Source organism: Leptonotus elevatus, chromosome 9 (assembly GCF_054856555.1).
Source record: "Leptonotus elevatus isolate MCC_2025b chromosome 9, RoL_Lele_1.0, whole genome shotgun sequence".
NCBI classification, from domain to species: Eukaryota; Metazoa; Chordata; class Actinopteri; order Syngnathiformes; family Syngnathidae; genus Leptonotus; species Leptonotus elevatus.
Window position 1 is genome coordinate 25665458 of NC_141247.1, and position 18147 is coordinate 25683604.

Genomic DNA, 18147 nt, shown 5'->3' on the forward strand with positions numbered 1-18147 from the left:
TAATTGTTGTCGATAAAGCTAATGCTAGCAGGCTAGCGCATAGCATGCTAACACACCTGGAAGGCATTTTTGCTGTTTTGTGTGTAAACGAGCTCGTGATAGCGAAGAAGTAAAAATGTTGACGTCTGACGTAATCCTTTTCAGGAGAAAAGTTGACTTTTTCAGCAGGACATTGACACAGAGGTCAGAGGTCATTTTAAGATCTATACTTGGCAAGATTACAAAATAGCGTCAAGTAACGTAAATAATTTAATACGGCCGCCAAAATGATCCTTAAAAAGCCTTTTTTCTCTATTATGTGTATAATAGGCTAAACCGATTTGATAATAATAAGAATGAATCAAGATTCCAAACATAGCAATAAAGTGTAAACGCTTTTCAATCCGGTTTCCCGTAAATGAAGATCTTAACAGTATTTTGAAAAGGAGGTTTCCCAAATTCTTGTTCTTGCACTGTACGCTTTTTTTTAGTCATTTCAGTAAGCTATTTTTGTTTTGTGTTTTTTAACAAAAAAATTCTCCCGCCCAAAATCCATTTTGCTGATTTTTCTCTGTTGTAAAGCTAAACAAGCACAAAGGTTTTGTAAAACAGTCCAATGCTCTGCCTGTAATTCATATCTTTAATGTTTTAAACATTTAGGGACACCAAACATTATTTTCGTCGTGATATATATATATTTTTTAATTAGATTTGCCCCCCCTCCCAAAAAAATGGAATCTGCCTCAAAAAAGGCCTATAGAAAACATTCCACATCAGTCTGGTCCTAATATTCCTTCCTTCCTTCCACATTTCTTGACTGAGACCAAAAATGTTTCACTTCTTCACAATTCTAGTTTCTACATTTGCTTATTTTGCCGGCAACACCAAGGCCTACCCTCTGATTGGCTAGCGGACAGGAAGCGGCTACATGAACATGTCGTCATAACCCGGTGGGGGCAAGTGGTCCGGGTCGGGCCTGGGGGGACACCACGAAGCTTCATGAGACAAAACATTCAGCAAGGAGCGGGCGCGAGGTCGCGGCGCGTCTTACCCGGGCCGGAGGCGTCCGATGGGTCCGAACGGGTCGAAGCGGGCGCCGGGCGGCACGGCGCCAGGGGGCAGGATGTCCGGGATGCCGCTGGACGGGTCGAAACCGGAGCGGGGGTAGCCCATCCGCAGGGGGTCCATGATCATCCCGCCACCCGACACTGACCTGCTGGGAAGGAGAACGAGTCAAAGCAAAAGTATTGGGACGCCTACCGGAAGTCAGCCTGCAGCGTTGAGCAAAAGTATTGGGACAAGTACAGGATATTCCTTTGGAAAATTGGGGCGTTTCGTCAAGAAAATGTGCAATTTGGACAAAATAACTCAACATAATATTATTTTTATTTTAATGAAATATTACATTTGGAAGGAAAATGTCAAGAAAAAGCATTTATTTGGGACCCGAAAAAAAGGACATATTTGGGAGGCATATGCGATGAAATTGTGGTCATTTGTAAGGAGAATGTTGGGAAATAGTGGATTCGAAAGATTTGGACAAAGTGAAAAGGGAAGAAATTGGGGTCATTTGGACAAAAGTATTGGGACTAAAAAGTGAAGAAAATGCAGAATTTGGGAGGGAAATGCGAAGAAATGTTGGTCATTTGCTAAATGAGCAATTTGGACTAATGCTGACTAAACAAAAAATCAAGACGTCAATTACAGGCAGCGCATTTGTTTTTCTTTTACAAGACGTTGTCTTGTAGGATTTGTTCAACTTTCCAACAGAGAGAATTGTTTTTGTAATATTTGTTTGAATGATTTGTTTGCATTTTGCTATCGAGCCGACGCGGCCGAACGGACGGGACGCGGCTCGCAGGTGACTCACCCCAACGGATCCAGATCGGCGCCTCCCACCGAGAACGGCGGCGCCATGGGATCGGGCCTGAAAAACAGACGCGGCGGGATGCCGGTGAGCAGGTTAGGCGGCACGGCAAGCCAAGAAATCCGTTGCCACGGTGACTAAAACAAAGTATTGGGACACGGACAGGGGAAGAAAATGTGGCAATTCTGAGACCAAAAAAAGGAGAGGGAGGAAAAGTGGATCAGAAATTTCTTGTGGAAGTTGTCGGAGTGCGTGGGCGGGAATGATGAAATGGTCGTCCAAGAAGTGAACATCTGATTGATTACGTAACTCAAAGCCGTGTCCCAATACTTTTGACTCCAAGCTGGATAATAGAAAGGCCGTTCGGGGCTAGCAACATTCTGCGCATATTCTGCACGTGACTTTGCTTGTTTTGCGGGCCGGTACCAGTGCGGCTGGGCGGCGTGTCGCGGGTGCCTGTCGGGGACGCGCAGGGGGTCGTCGTGGCCCTCGTCGTGGCTGTCCAGCCTCCGCGGCCGCTCACTTTGCTCCGCTTGCGTCCGTTTGTCCCGCGACGGCAGCAGACGAGACCGAACCGCCGCTGCCAGGCCGCCCGCGTCCTTGAACACCCTGAACACGCGCACGCGCGCGTGCGCAGCATGGAACACAAATACAAGAAGTCTTGGAATGCTTAAAACTAAGGGGGGGGTTAAAAAACGTGCGGCGTTAAAGAAACTTTAGATTAACTCCAAATGAACGCACTCATTTTGACACCCTTACTTAAAACGTGTTAGCACATCATTTTTATAGTAACATCGAAATGTTTCTTCTCATATTTTGCAAAAAATTATTTTACAGAACCAGTTTTTTTTTTTGCAAAAAACAACAACAAAACTCTAAAGCAGGGTTCACCAATTGCGGTCCTCCGGTTCCGGAGTCCTGCAGGTTTGAGATGTTTCCGTCCACTAGCACACTTGATTCATATAATCAGCTCATCAGCACGCCTGATAACGATCCTCGTATCAGGTGTGTTCGGAGGCGCAAACATGGAGAACCTGCGGGACTCCGGAACTCGAGGACCGCAACGGGTGAACCTCGCTCTCGAGACAGAAATAAAGCCATGACATATAAGATGCAGATTTTCAACATCGCGCAAATCCAATGATGCTGCCTGAGCAGAACTCAAGTGGCGCCTACCTGTCGAAGGTGCGCAGGTGGGCGGCGTCCACGTGCTCGTTGAGGTTGACGATCATGTCTGAGCTCTGCTGAGTGCTGCGATTCTACGCAAACGCACAAGAGGCGATCAGTCGGCGCGGCGCGATGATGTCGCACGTTTGTCAACAGCTCCATTTAAATTCGCTAGTTAACATTTCGTGGCAAAAACTAAATCAAGATCATTCCAGGGCACACCGGTATGAATAAAAAGAAAAGGAAAATAGCTCACCAGTGGGATGTGTCGAACCTTTTTTCAGGTTACTATTCTTTATCTTAATCTAAATGTGCATTGGTGGAATTAAAAATAATAATAATTTAAATTCAATGTCATTATTGTCACATGTGGCCAAACAGGACATTATTTCAAACGGGTACAAACTTAAATGCATTATGATTTTGTCGTTACTTTGGTCCGCAACATCCGGCAGAAAATCGGCACAAAAATGTTGACAATTTTTTGCAAAGTAAAAGCAAATGTTTGCAAATGTTGTCTTTCATTCAACAGCAAGACATTCGGTCTGCTTTCATAGAAGATCCATTTGCTGCCGAGAGGCTGAAATTCCAAAGACTTGCAGTTTTAAGTTCAACGAGGATCACCTTCAAATTAAAAGTCAAACATTTGCCAGGCTGCAAATAATAAATATTTGACATTTACTTAAGTTGCTGACTATTTTTCTGATTCATCAATAAATCAGGTCAAGAAAAAAAGAAAGAAAAAGCTCTTCTGTTCTTTTTCCATAACTTCCTGTTACTTCCCATGTAAAGTCTCCAGTTTGGCAAATCCCCCAAATTTTGCAACCCGACCCCCAAGTGAGTGCGACATCCTGACGCCGCTGATGTCCTTCCTACCATGAGGTTGAAGACGAGCGCAGAATCGACCAGGAGCGCTTTGAGCAGCAGTTGAGCGTCTCCCATCTCTGAGGCGTACCTCAGGGCGTATTCCACCTTGTTGCTGCTCCACTCAGACGGCAGCAGTTCCGACTTCTTGTCGCTGCTCCGAGCCTGACAAACACAACAGCAACAAATGAAAAAGGAAAAAAAAACATTATTTCAGCCTTTTACTCATATCGCTCTTCTTTCTGTGACTCTTCCAGTCTCTCGGTATCTGTTGTAAGCTACAAAGGCTCAGTATCACGTTATTACAGGGTGAGTTTCATGTTTTAACGCGATAGATTTCATAGTTTTGACAAGTTGTAACGTGACAAGTCTCAAGTCAATGTTCGGCAAACCAAAAATGAGGCAATTCCTCAAGGTTCGGGTTACATGTGGAGACTTTTTGTGTCTTACAAATCAAAGTTACTGGATGCCTAAATGCACTGCTGTTCCAAAACAACATGAAAAAATAAGGCCAAATGTCTAAAAAGATATAAACTATTAAAATACAACCCCCACACACAATCATACATTATAGACTTGAACCGGAAGAACTAGTTTCTTTGCAAAAAAATTTGCTTTTTGATTAGACTGGAAAAGTGTGTGGGACTTCCTGTCACTGTGTTCCATTGGATCCTTTCGTCGTTTTAGCTGAACGGGGTTTTAACGTGATACGTTATCACGTTAAAAAGTGATGTTCAACTTTTCTCTCTCTGGCATCGCAGCAATATGCTTTTGTCGCAACCCAAAACTGACACGCTTCTGAAAATTGCCTCAAATGTCTCCTTTAGAAACGCGACGTTGTCGCAGGACTTCCTAATGCTTAGCATTAGCATCGGCGGTTTAGCGTCGCCGCCCAAAAATAAAAAAACACCAGTTACAGAATCAAATGCGCAGGACAGCAGACAAAGAATTACGTCTTGTCTTCAAATATCACGATGAAGCGCCGCGAGCGCGATAACGACGGTTTAGGTTTACTACCAACCTCATCCCCGTAGCCGAGGCACTTGTATCCGCTTTTGACGACCTCCCAGTGGACGAAACACACGACGGCGTCCTGGGGACATGAGATGGCGTCGCCGCAGCACGAATACAGCAACTCCAAACCCGCCATAGGACAAAAACAATCAAATGTTGACGACCCAAACGAAAACGAAAACGAAAACGAAATGAAAGTTGACACGCTCACACTCGGGGGACGGATGCACTTCCCGCTCGGCCTTTTCAACGTAAAGCGCAAAGAGAAACAAGACTGCTTAGTAAATAACTGACTATTTAAATGAACACAAACGGGTCAAAGATAATATTTCGATATCATACGTAAGATCTCTCCTCTGGGAGGAAAAAAAACTAGGGTTTTCCAGCGGCCATTTTAAAATCTTTCATCGTCGTTCTTCCGCGTTATTATATTATACCAACTAACTAACTAACTATTTTTGATGTACGTTACCTTTCGTACTACGATTAATATTGAAAGCTGACAACAAACCAATCGCGTTTTAGTGAAATATTATCAATGAGTTCCGTAATAATTTTAGCTTTACTTGACGGTTGTGTTTTGTTCCCAGCACATAAAATGTCCCCGTGAAACCGTTAGCGATTTCTTTTTAATTCCGCACCTCTTTTTTCCGCACTCTTAACAGCGAAACTCGCTTTTTATGTGTTCTTTGATGCAAGTAAAAACAAAAACAACAACAACAAAAGCATTTGTTTACAAATTTACTCAATCGTTTACGGTAAATAGGCACTTCATAACTTAATCTAAAAACTAGCTATACTTGGTCGTTTATGATGTCACTTGATTGCTGCCAAGGACTTCATTTCCCAGCGTGCACCGCGCGTCGAGGGAAATTGCCAAGATGGCGGCTCCACTGACACTCCTGCTGATCGTGGCCGTCACTATCCGTGCAGCTCTTTTTAGGTCCACTTTGGCACATTTGATTGCCGAGAGGGTGGAGGTGACGTCCCCGTTAACCGCATGGAAAAGAGGTGAGCTTGACCGCCACTCGGGGGTTTCTTTAGGGGGCTTCGTTGTACGTGTGAAGCATCGTTCCAGTGTCCTGCTTTGTAAAGCACTTTGCTCACAAAGCCACGTTTTAATTGGCTTCTTATTTGCATCAGAAGCGAGCTAATACACGAAAAACATTATTCGTACTTTGGTGTTTTGAATGTTACTGTGTTTTATTGCTTTCAACCGGAAAATGTGTGCAACTTTCATTTTTCATCGCCGACGTCACTAATGCCCGGATGTTCCACTTCCTCCATTCAATACTTAATGGACACAAGATTAGGTACACTGCCACAATGTAACTGGAGCTGTATAGTATTACCAAAGTTTCGCATGTTTTTAGTTGTTAATCTATATTGTTGTTCTGTTTAGAGATACAACATCTCAATCAACCCTCGACTATCAATTAATCAAAATCCTTTCATTTTCAACTGCTCAAGAGTAAATCTTCTCTTTGTTGTCATGAAATCAGTCCGTTTATCTTCATGTTTGTGCATTTTCGCTACTGGTAAGCTGAATGTCCTGTTTCTGAATAAAGGAATGACAAATTGATTGACTGCTAATCAAAAAATAATAATAATAATAAAACTGAAAATGATATGTTTTGCACCCCTAATTGTGTTTGTCGGTGTAGCATCACACATATTAAAGGGGAAGCCAAGGCAAAAAGCAAAAAGTTTTACAATGTAATGTATTAAATGCGCCCCCGATAGTTCAAAAGCGATATTCGGAACACGAATGGAGGAGGGAGGGGCGGCCATTTTGCCACTTGCTGCGACGGTCGACTGAAAATGACATCACAAGGCCGGGCGGGCTCAGGTAACGACCATCCGCCACGGCTCACCTGTTTTCTGGCTTTGGTCATGTGACGTTCGCATGTTGAGCCCGCTCAGCCCTGGGACGTCATTTTCAGTCGACAAAATGATCCCCAAACCCCTGTTGGCTATTTTTTTCTACTTTATCATATTCCACAAACACAATATTCATACGTTCATAATCAAATTAAAAAGAAAGCAGTACATGAGGTTTTAACCCTTTACGCTCTATACCTGAATGGATATTTCATATTCTGGACAAGAACTGGTGTTAACAACTTTATGCAGTAAAAGAAGCAAACCGTTTTTTTTATTTTACAGATTGAACATTGTCGTTAGGAGTTGTAAAATCCAACAAGGCCTGAAGGTTCACCTATGAAAGACCAATAAATAATCCTCCTGTTTGTTTGTTGTTTTAGTGGTTGAAGGTTTGGCTCTACTGGACTTGGGAGTGTCGCCATATGCGGGAGACGTGTTTCACGAGGTGAGGGATTAAACACGCACACGCACACGCCATTACATGTGCGCTTCTGATCATCATGACAACGTTTATGGATAAATGTCTTTTTCTGTCTTTAGACGCCTCTCATCATCTACGTCTTCCACTTCCTGGTGGACTACGCAGAGGTGACATTCATGGTAAGCATTGTGTCATGTGCGCTTATTGTTAAAACGGTTGCAGTTGACAAGACCCAAAATGAGGTTCTGTCAATCTCTTAAATGGTGTGCAGATTTATACAAAACTACCTTCAATCATTTGAAAGAAGGGCATGTTAAAACAAGACTAGCATGTTAAAACAAAAAGGTTGCAGAGGTTAAACAAGGACGACTGCAAATCCTCTACAATTTGTTCAGGTTAAAATAAGACCAATATTAGAAAAGCTGACCATAAACACCTTGAAAGTGGCCTAGCGCGTCCGTCCGTCCGTCCGTCCGTCCACGAGGTGAAAACTAAAAGAGCTTCCCGGTGTCTCTCCAGTTGGCCGACGTCATGGTGGCGGTGGCCCTCTACTACGCCGTGCGGGACTACAACAAACAAGTGGTGAGGAAGGCAAACTCGGGGGTCATCATCAATAATTGTCACGGACCAATCGATAAGCAGCGACGCCTGCCAATCGTCTTTCCAGTTCCGCAAGCAGAAATTTGCCCTGGAAGCCGATCGCTACCCCGCCGACTGTCACGAGCTGGTCCGAAGCCCCAAAGAGATGCACTACGTCCCCCTCAAGGTGGCCATGTTGTGAGTACCAAGACAAAGACAAACGCACTTGGCCACAAACTTGGAAATCAGGGTTATTATAGTTTGGGAATTTGCATTTTACTTAGTTTTTATTTCTTTTTGACTTTTGTTTTTTAAATTTTGTTTGTTTTAATTCGTTTTTAGGGTGCTTCTGTTAGTTTGTATAAGTTTTAGTTTAAACAAAAAAAAAAAGCTTACTTTTAGTTCAGTATTCGTTTAAAAAAATTGTATTACTTGTGCGTAATATTTAACAAACACTGTTGTAAAATTTTAAAAAAGTAAGATTTCTTACCTAGCGTTTCATTTCGGCTGAGTTAAATGAAAAAGCAGGCGAGCTGAGCCATTGGAGCCAAAAGTCAAAATTGTGGCCTCGGGGCGACGTCCTCTTTTCTATTGGCTGCTGCTCGATGACGTCACTTCTGGGGGACACTTTCAAACGTCTTCATTCCAGTTAATATTGAAATAAATATATTTAAAATCATTCCTAAAGGCTCAGGTATTAAATTAATTACCTAAAACGAAGGACATGTTCGCTATGATTATAGTTTGTTTTCTAAACATAAAATGTAGTTTGTTAGTTTAAAAAAATTTTTTTAAATTTGATTTGAATTTGTTTTTTTCGTTATGTTTTCGCAAACAAAAATAACCTTGCTGGAAACAGAGTTCTGCATATCGTCAGCCATTTTAGAGCATTTTATTCAATTTTGTCAATTTTTGCTATTATAGTTAACAAAAACCAATAAAATAAACTGGAAAAAAAACATTTTTGTTCACAAAATAAAATGTAAATGGAGGAGAAACAAAAACTAACTGAAACTATATCTTATGTTTATAAAACTAAAATTCTTGCAAAAATGTCTTTTGGGTCACTTGATATACTTGACATTTCAGGGTTCATTTTAAATGTACTTTATTTTGGTATCTGTGGTTTAGAAGAACGGTCAAACAATCATTTGAGAATTTCAAAATACTTTTTTGCAAAAATTTAACTTACGCCAAAAGAACTTATTTAAAAAAAAAAAGGGGGGGGGGGAAATATATTGAAAAAAACTATAAAAGAGAAGTCCCAAACTAGGTTAGTAGTGAGTGTAAGCCTTTGCTTGATTGTGGCCGCACCCGTTTCTTGAAACTTGGTCAACTTTTTTAAAAACAATGAAGAAGAAAAAAAGAGCGGCTCCCGCTGCATTTGTCAAAGAAGCCAAAGAAAAAGGCGTCTTTTGACCTCCGGGATGTCACATGTGGTCCGGTCCCGCAGCTACCTTCTGAACCCGTTCACCGTGCTGTCCTGCGTAGCCAAGTCCACGTGTGGCCTGAACAACGCGGTGGTGTCGCTCTTCATCCTGTCCACGGTGAAAGGTGAGCCGGCCGATTGCAATTTGGCGCGCTGACCTCCGCTGGGAAGCCGCTCGGCGTCACTCGTTTGTTTTGTGGACAGGAAATGTGTTGCTGAGCGCCATTTTCTTGGCCTTGGCCACGTACCAGAGCATCTACCCGCTCACGCTGTGCGCCGCCGCTCTGCTCTACCTCATGCAGGTAAGCAAGGCACAAGATCAGAAAAAAATCTGAATATGTGAGAAGAAAATTGCTCATCGAGTCGGGAGCCCGGTTGGGCAAAAATCATGACGTGACTGTTTGTGCGTGCGCGCGCGCACAGCGCCAGTTTATCCCCATCAACGCGTGTCGGCTGAGCTTCTGGTGGTTCGTGGCCCAGTACGCCTTCATGTACCTGGGAAGCCTCTTCGTCATGGTGGGCCTTTCCTTCTTCCTGCTGGGCTCGTGGGACTTCCTGCCTGCCGTCTACGGCTTCATGTGAGTGCACTTAAAAGAAACCTCCGCTAACTTATTGCCGACACAGCAAGGGAGGACCACTATTGTCTTGTCAAAAGTAGGGTTGGGTATCGGTTCGTTGAAAGGAGGTCAAGTGAGGTGTGCTAACAGCGAAGCTTTTGAATACTGAAATCTATGTTGAACTTAAGTGTATGTTGCCATTTGAAGTGATGTAGTTGTGGAAGTGGCGTCCCTCAGGGCTCCTTCTTAAAGCCCACGGTCATGTGAAATGGCACGCGCAAAATCGAAGATGAAAACGTTCCGAACCCTGCCGCTTTTGTCCTCAGCCTCTCGGTTCCCGACTTGACGCCCAACATCGGCCTCTTCTGGTACTTCTTCGCCGAGATGTTCGAGCACTTCCGCCTCTTCTTCCTCTGCGTCTTCCAGATCAACATCTTCATCTACACCGTCCCTCTGTCCATCAAGCTCAAGTGAGTCGTCCTCTCACGCCGAGGAGGGGGGGAGGGGGAAAAAGAAGAAGCCAAATTGGTGCGTCCAAACGGCGTTTGTGTGTTTCAGGGAGCATCCGGTGTTCCTGATCTTCATGCAGCTTGCCATCATGGCCATCTTCAAGTCGTACCCCACGGTGGGGGACGTCTCCCTCTACATGGCCTTCCTTCCCGTCTGGAGTCACCTCAGCAGATGTGAGTCGGGCAGGAACGTCGTCCCAGGGGTGGCGCTGTCCGGATGGAAATCAAGTTGTCGTGTTTTGTCATTTGTAGTCCTCCGCAACGTCTCTCTGGTGTCCTGCGTGCTGCTGACATGTTCGGCTCTGTTTCCGGTCTTGTGGCACTTGTGGATTTACGCGGGCAGCGCCAACGCTAACTTCTACTATGCCACCACGCTGATCTTCAACCTGGCTCAGGTCAAACATGCTTTACTTTATAGAGGATTTGGTCCTTCAAGTAGTGCCTGACATCTGATGGCGAAAATGCTTTGGTCGTCGGCTCTTCTCCCGCTGATATTTTCCTCTGGCACATTCAGATCCTGCTGATGTGTGACTACTTCTACGCCTTCCTGAGGCGCGAGCACCACCTGGTCCACGGACTCTACCCAAAGAGGAAAGACGGCTCCGAGGCCACGCTGGTGCTCAAATAAAACCTTGAAGAAGGGGGCACAGAGAAACTTTGCAGGATGGAGAAGGACCCGAGTCCTGACGTGACGAGACATTCTTTCGGATCCTCAGCCTTCTTGGGGGGCTCTGGGAATGGGTGACTCTTTTTTTCTTGACTTTATTTACCAATGTGAATCACAGATGAGGAAGTTAAATGATTATTGGGGGGGTTACGTTACTAAGGAATCTTTAAGCCAAACGGAGGTTTTGTGTTTTTGTAATTACATGTGCGTCTCAATTCTCAAATATTAAGATGGTTGAAGTTCTCTTTTTCCGCGGTCCAAGTCAAAAGAGTGGAAGTCATTCTACAGACATACAAATCGGGCGAGGAACGGTCGACACCGACCATCACGAAATTCAGCCAATCATTGTTTTGTACTTTGTATAAAAGCGATCTTCAATTATTCATTGAAAAACGGGCTCAGGCCAAAGCGGTACTAGTTTGTTGATCGTCTTGTTGCTAAGGAACCATGTTGAAGTGAATCTAGTCAAAAAGACGACAACCACCATCAAGAGTTAGAAAAACCCGATACTCAGTTCAACTTTTAGGAATCGTTTGCCTGACAGTTCCGCTCAACAAGAAAGTGTTGAGTTTGTGAACTTGGCCGATGTGGCGGCAATGATGCAATTTTTTTATGTACAGAACAATTTTTATGTTTAGCAAATTAGTTTGGATAAGGTATGCACGATAATGCTATTTGTATGCTAAATTTGTATGATGGTCAAATTGGTCGATAATTGCCAATAATTATCGGCGAGTGATATTATTGTGCGTCCCTAGTTTGGATGGGGTCGAATGCTAAGGTGTGTTAGTGGAGAGAAACATGTAAAACAGGCTGGATGGGGGCTCTTGAGGACCCAACGTGGCCACCCCTGGCCTAAGTCATTTTTTCCAGATTTTTCAGAAAACACAAAAAAAACTTTCAATTCTTTTTAAGAAGGTGACAATATGAGAATTGAAACAAATCTCTACCTGCTGCATGCAAAACATTTGAGAAAACGATGGCAAAACCGACGAAAGGCAGGCATTCTCTGTTCTCTTGTAAGGTAAACACAAAAATCACATGACGTTTTTTTGCTCCATGCGGACTCCAATTGCTAAATTTGGATGATTTGCTAAGTGGCAACTGGAGCGGTTTGTGTGGATTTTGCATATCGGCAGGTCCCGCTGGAATTCATGCGCTTTTCCACACTGCCTTATTTGCTGAGATATCGCTGAGTATTTTATTGTATTTTTTTAAGTTGTACATTTCTGACATAAAAAAAAACTATACTCATTAGCAATTGTTTTCTTTTCACAGCGTGTGGCACTAATGCTCCTTTCTGAGAGCTCATACATGACAACCTATGGAAAGTATATTGAATGTTTGAAATGATGTTAATTTTGGGGGCTTACACACAAGAAAGAACTTTTCTAACTTAAGTGTTGTTTACACGGAGAATGTTTTGTTGAACAAAGGGTTTTTTTCTGGATATAATTTATTTTGTACAGTAAAACAGATCCTCACATGGTTGTCGAGTATTTAACAAACGAAAATATTTCCATCAAATGTTGACACACAGCAGCCAGTTTGTTACCCATTTTGTTTGTTTGTGTAATAAACACGATGGAAAGATGTGTATTTGTCACAGAGGCGTGTGTTTGTGTGTGTCATCCTGCTCCTAGTACGCCCTTATTTGGGCGGCCTGTAGGCAATCTTCCTGCTCTTGAGTACGGCCCACCTGTGTCGTTTCATGTAGTACAGGAGCGGCACCAGGATGGCTGAGCCCATCAACAGCTGCGCCCAAAAAAAAGAAAAAGAGACCAATATTGCAAATTGCCAATTTTCTTGAACGTGACATGCACATTTGTGTGTGTGTGTGTGTGACCTTGAGTCCCATGCGCTTGCGCTGGTCGTGCTCGGGCTCCGCCGCCCACCTCAGGAAGGTGCACACGTCTTTGGCCACCTGGCTCATGGTGGCGGGGGTCCCTGTTGAAACATGGAGATGTCATATTTGATGTTTGGAACGCTATCGTGCATTATTTGCGCGTTGGCTGCGCTCTCCAACAAATGTACCACATTTGCCTCATTTAATGTATGCACTACATATGAATGATACATCGAATATAGAGGGTTGCAATCTTACCATTTGTAGCATTGAATTTACCTCCTCTCTCGTTTACTCAACTCTGCTCGCAGCCAATCATATTGTGCCCCGCCCGCTTAGACATCCCCTCATTAGCATTGACAGCCAGTATTTTAGCATGTTCACACTGCAGCTCAATTCCAATTGTTTTCTTTCTCTCCTCCAAATGCAACCTCGTACGTCGTTTGTCCTTTTTAGATGCACGTCGCTTAACGTCGAGCTTGTTGCATATGCGTGTCACATCACGGACGCGTACTGTTCACATTAGAAATCGCATTTGTTCCATAAAATATTACAACTATTTCAAATGTATTCAAATGTATTTTGTTTGCAGACGACACCACTTTATTTTATGCCGGGAAATGTATTACAAGTAATAGAAATAAGAATATTATGTTGAAGTGGTTCAACGCCAACAGACTGTCTATAAACATACCCGATTTATGATTTTCAGTTGTAGAAATATGGATGTTGAAGCAACACTGACTGTGCAAGGTATAGAAATAGAAAAGGGCTAATAAAATAAAATAAAAGTTTTGAGTTATTATTATTGATGAACATTTAACACGGAAAGCGCATACAGAACATGTCAAATCGATAGATTTACACAAGGTTGGTTACAGAATCATTGGACAAGAATGCGTTGTTATTGTTATATTAATTCATTGATTGTTCCATACCTGACCTATTGCATTGAAGTGTGGGTGTGCACCTGCCAAACCTACACGGAAACCATTTTTCTTCCACAGAAACGTTCCATTTCTGTTGTTCTTGGATGTGAGACCACACTAATTAGTATTGTTCCGATACCAATACCGGTATCCGCTGAGGCCCCGATACTGCATAAAATAAAGTGGTATCGGCATCGGCAAGTACTAACAAGTAACATGCCGATATATTATTTCCGACGCTAATATAGGACTTTGGATGCAGCGTCTTGTTTTACTTGAGCACAACATTCACTGATGTGTGACGTGTTCACTGCATGCCGAGCTAGGATATCCTATTGGCCCTTGAATGCTCTGAACCAAAAAAAAAAACAACAACCCAGGTATCGGAATCGGACGATACTGCAAAACTGGCTACCGGAATCGGTATCGGGGGCCAAAAAACGGTATCGGAACGACACTAATCCAATATTTATACAACTAAAAACTCAATGAATTGATGGAGTTTAACAACCTTAAAATAATGATCAAGCTCATCACGAAATGTTACCAATTAACATGCAAATCAAATTCAAAAAAAGGGAACGCGAGTACAAATGAAGAGGAATAGATATTTTTTCCAAACCTAAATACAGAAGAAAACAAATTTCAACTCAAGGTGTCAGTTTGTGGAACAATCTGGATTATAAAACTAAATCATCTCAGTCCATTCCTATATATATATATTTTTTTTTTTAATGTATAAAAGCTCAACTACTAGAAAAACATATATCGTACAAGGTCTTGCTCTTGAATCATTTTGCTACCATTATAGCATCTTGACTGCTTAATGTTATTTATTTTGTGTTGACTCTTATTACTATTGTTGTTTTTTCACTTTTATTTCATTTATTTAATTGTATTTTTTTTTCCCGGAGGCAGATACCATTAAGTTTCACTTCTTTCTGTCCTCTTTCATTTTCTATTTTTTTTAAGAATGAAATAAAAAATTAACTTATTTTTTAAAGAGAATTATCAACAAATCCGATTTTTGGGGGCATCAACGTAGCCTTAGCGGTTATTGAAGCCTTGACATTTCCACACCACGATAATCGGCTCATGCCTACGGAATCTCTCATGTCTTGTGTACCATTCATATTGAATTTTTTTCCTTGTTTTGGCTTTTGTTGTTTTGAAGAAAAAGTGCAACGTTTCCTCATATCATTTGGTTCTAAGCCAAGTTGTGCATTCCTCATTTGCTGACTTTATTTTTGAAAGCCCCGTTCTCGCAGCAGTGTTTGCCAACTTACCGTCGTCGTACTCCAGAATCTCGTTGTAGATGGGCGGCGCCATGCCGATGGCCTGTCCGGGGAAGTAGGGGTTGTAGTAGAGACCCTCCCTGACCTCCACCCCGGCGGGGGGCTCGCAGTAGCCCGTCAGCAGGCTGAACACGTAGTCCTCGCCGCCGTGCCTGGGACGAGGAGCAAAAGAACATTATTTTGACAGGCGCGCAACGCAGTTCTTTTCAGGACCGATACCATTATTAGTCGTCAAGGAGGCCAATAAGCGATATTTGGAGCCGATAATTCATTCCCACGAAAAGGAAAATATTGGCATCCATTTTTTTTTTTTTATATTAACGCCAACACTAGAACTTTGTAGGATTTATTTTAAAGCCTGATTGTTGAACAACTCTTAAGACAGGGAGAGGAGGGGCTGGAGAACTGCCCACCAAATGGACTCTTCCGTGCTCTCATGTCTGTCCTCAGTCGGGTCCGCCTTTCTTGTATATAAGCAATGTGTGCGGGAAGTTCTCTCACACAGTCAGATTTTGGACATTGGTCCACACACAAGGCGCACCTCACTATTAGGCGCACTGTCGATTTTTGAGAAAATGTAAGACTTTAAAGTGCGCCCTCTATAGTCGTGAAAATATGGTACTTAAATTGTACTTGATGACCGTGTGAAGTGAAATGGGAGGAGTGATGAGTGGGAATAGCGAAGGCTTGATTTTGCGTACCTGGCGCTGACGATGTAGCTGAGGTCGGGCGGCAGAGCGCCGTTGTTGGCGGCGCGGGCCGCCTCCGGGTTGCCGTAGGGCTTGGGGAAATAGTCGGACGGCTTGCCGGGCCGGGTGAACATCTCGCCCGTCTCGTCTGGACCGTCTACCACCTCAACCTGAGGGCAAGGACAAGTTGTAAAATGGCCGGCACTCGAACCACAGACGTCCATTCTAAAAATATGATTTGATTGTTGTGATACGATTAGCATTTTGATTAAGGAGCTCACCTCCTCGGCGATGACCTTGACTTCCTCCTCGGTGTGCGACACTCCCACCAGGTTACGGAAGGCCAGGTACTCCATGCTGTGGCACGCCGAGCACACCTGCTTGTACACCTGGTAGCCGCGTCGAACACTGCAAACACACACACACACACATGATGGCAATCCACAAATAAAGAGTCCCATTTCACATATAAAAAGATCCATATTCTTATACTGGGCTCTGGAAGATTTGTTGCATTCATTTAGACAAATAATGACGAACGAATGGTCCCGCCGCTGGCGCATGACTGACCGGCAAAATTGACTGAGGATCTAAGTTCTACTAAGATTTTGTAGTTTTTTGATTCAGTAATTGGTTAATGATGACTAACTACCCTTGAAGAATTCCAAAATAAACAACATCAGAATCAATGTTATTTCATTCATTTGTCTTAGCAATATTCAAGTAAGTAATATGAATTGAATGATACGAATGAATTATATAGAATATGTATGTCATACAACACAATATGTAATATGAATGAATTAAGATCAACAAACTATTTGCCATCCGCATTTTAACTTTTGTCTAACCTGGCGTGGTCCAGGGACGACAGCAGCCCGCCGTGGCTCCAGGGGTAATTGGGCGGGTGGAGCTCCAGGTCCGAGGCTTTGACGGACTGGTGCAGGGCCAGGGCCAAGCCGGCGGCGCCCGCGCCCACCACGCCCAGCGTGGTCAGCGCCACCTTCTGGCCGCGAGGAAGGCTGGTGAAGGACATTTTGGCCTGCGAGCAAAACAATCGCATATATGAACTTAGCTACTAATGGCTCAGTTACAAACGCACAGTCGCTGATGACAACTTAGTGGAATCAGCCAAAATTTGCCATTTTCAGACTTGAATTTTTTTTTTACAGATTCACTTTGGCATTAACACATTACAATGAAGAACAAAGATTTCTTTCCTTGTCTGAATTTTGCGAGGCGGGGGAACCGCTGTATTCGGTGTAGATAAAGCGCTATATGTAAGTGTACTTCATTAAGCAGTTTGACCAAATTAGATTTTCTCTCTGTTGGACTATTTGACGTGTTTTTTCGGAGAAGTGCAAGAAGGATAATGATCACGAAATGATTGAACGATTAAAGGGGAAAAAAAGTCCCACCAAATATATCTTGACCAATATTTTCTTTACATGATGACGTTGGACAGAAATTGGTGCATTTTCACTGCTTTAAGAGTCATAACTTTTTTTTTACATTTATACTTAAGTCGCTGGGATAGTCCTTAAAAGATCGGACTAATGATGCTGGTCTCGATCTAAATCCGTTTACACGCAAACCTACAAAAATAAAAAATAAAGACCTGAGGCGGACGTGGAAGCGCGAGACGGATAAGCGGAAGTCCACTCGGTCTGTGACAGGTTAACCGGAAGTCCACTCGGTCCTTTAGATGCTAACCCGGTGAGCACCCATTAACCGGTTAGCTCAGCGCTATAATAAACGGTGAATGTTTGGCAAGTTTAACGTTGCTTGATAGTCGGGGTTTCAAACACATGTCAACACCAGTTAGATAAACACTTTAATGTGCTTCCGGTATGGCCAAACGTGGAATAATAAAGCCCAACTGGGTTGATATTGACACATTGCTCCCGTTTCTGGCTTTACTACGTGATGTCATTTAACTCAAAAGTTAGTGACGGCGTTCTTTAGAGGTTTGTCGATGCTTTTAATTGTATTCACCTAAAACAATACAAGACTGAAGTGTGTATGAGACGGCAGAACGCGTAGGTGACCTTGTCTCAACCTGCCGACTGGAATCCGCGTTAGCATTAGCTCATAGCTAGGGCATCCGTACCCGTGCGGCAGTTAACGCCATTTTGTGCTAAAAGCGTCGCATGGCCAATGTCTAACCTTCCGGCTATGTACCTTTGGCGTCGTGATGGTTTTCTGGGTGCGCAGGAGGGTTCTCCCGCTACCCGAAAGCACCGCGACACGTAACGCCGCCATCTTTCCTCTCTTGCACTACTACTGCGCCCTCTCGTTTGACGCCAAGATTTCACTGGCGGTGCCTTTCGGCGTTTCCGGTTTGAGCATTCACAATAAAAAATATAAGTGAGATTTAGGCGCGATGAGTTTCATTTTGAAGCTCACAGTAACAGCCTAATACAGGAAGTAGCGTTGAGCTTTACAAAAAAA

At 43.2% G+C, this 18147-nt stretch overlaps 3 protein-coding genes across 5 annotated transcripts; 1 reads left to right on the top strand and 2 right to left on the bottom strand.

Annotated features, from left to right (window-relative positions):
* Positions 1-601: 601 nt before the first annotated feature.
* Positions 602-5489, bottom strand: psmf1 (proteasome inhibitor subunit 1). 3 transcript variants are annotated; one of them, XM_086084251.1, is made up of 7 exons: positions 4899-5489; positions 3890-4042; positions 3023-3105; positions 2273-2455; positions 1850-1906; positions 1031-1195; positions 602-955 (listed from the first exon to the last, which is right to left on the bottom strand). In XM_086084251.1, exons 1-7 carry the CDS (start codon positions 5025-5027, stop codon positions 904-906), a joined length of 822 nt encoding a protein of 273 aa, XP_085940377.1. In that variant the 5' UTR covers positions 5028-5489; the 3' UTR covers positions 602-903. The 3 variants fall into 3 exon arrangements, with proteins under 3 accessions (XP_085940377.1, XP_085940378.1, XP_085940379.1); XM_086084252.1 differs by having other exon boundaries at positions 1031-1192; positions 4899-5488; XM_086084253.1 differs by lacking the exon at positions 1850-1906 and having other exon boundaries at positions 4899-5488.
* Positions 5490-5739: 250 nt separating this feature from the next.
* On the top strand, positions 5740-12532 carry pigu (phosphatidylinositol glycan anchor biosynthesis, class U). The gene is made up of 12 exons (XM_086084246.1): positions 5740-5902; positions 7156-7220; positions 7316-7375; positions 7716-7778; positions 7864-7973; positions 9229-9329; positions 9409-9506; positions 9628-9782; positions 10088-10231; positions 10320-10444; positions 10523-10665; positions 10785-12532. Exons 1-12 carry the CDS (start codon positions 5773-5775, stop codon positions 10896-10898), a joined length of 1308 nt encoding a protein of 435 aa, XP_085940372.1. The 5' UTR covers positions 5740-5772; the 3' UTR covers positions 10899-12532.
* cyc1 (cytochrome c-1) lies at positions 8867-18022 on the bottom strand. Its single transcript, XM_086084250.1, has 7 exons — positions 17878-18022; positions 16548-16738; positions 15978-16104; positions 15709-15866; positions 14999-15159; positions 12784-12884; positions 8867-12692 (listed from the first exon to the last, which is right to left on the bottom strand). Exons 1-7 carry the CDS (start codon positions 17956-17958, stop codon positions 12588-12590), a joined length of 924 nt encoding a protein of 307 aa, XP_085940376.1. The 5' UTR covers positions 17959-18022; the 3' UTR covers positions 8867-12587.
* Positions 18023-18147: the final 125 nt, after the last annotated feature.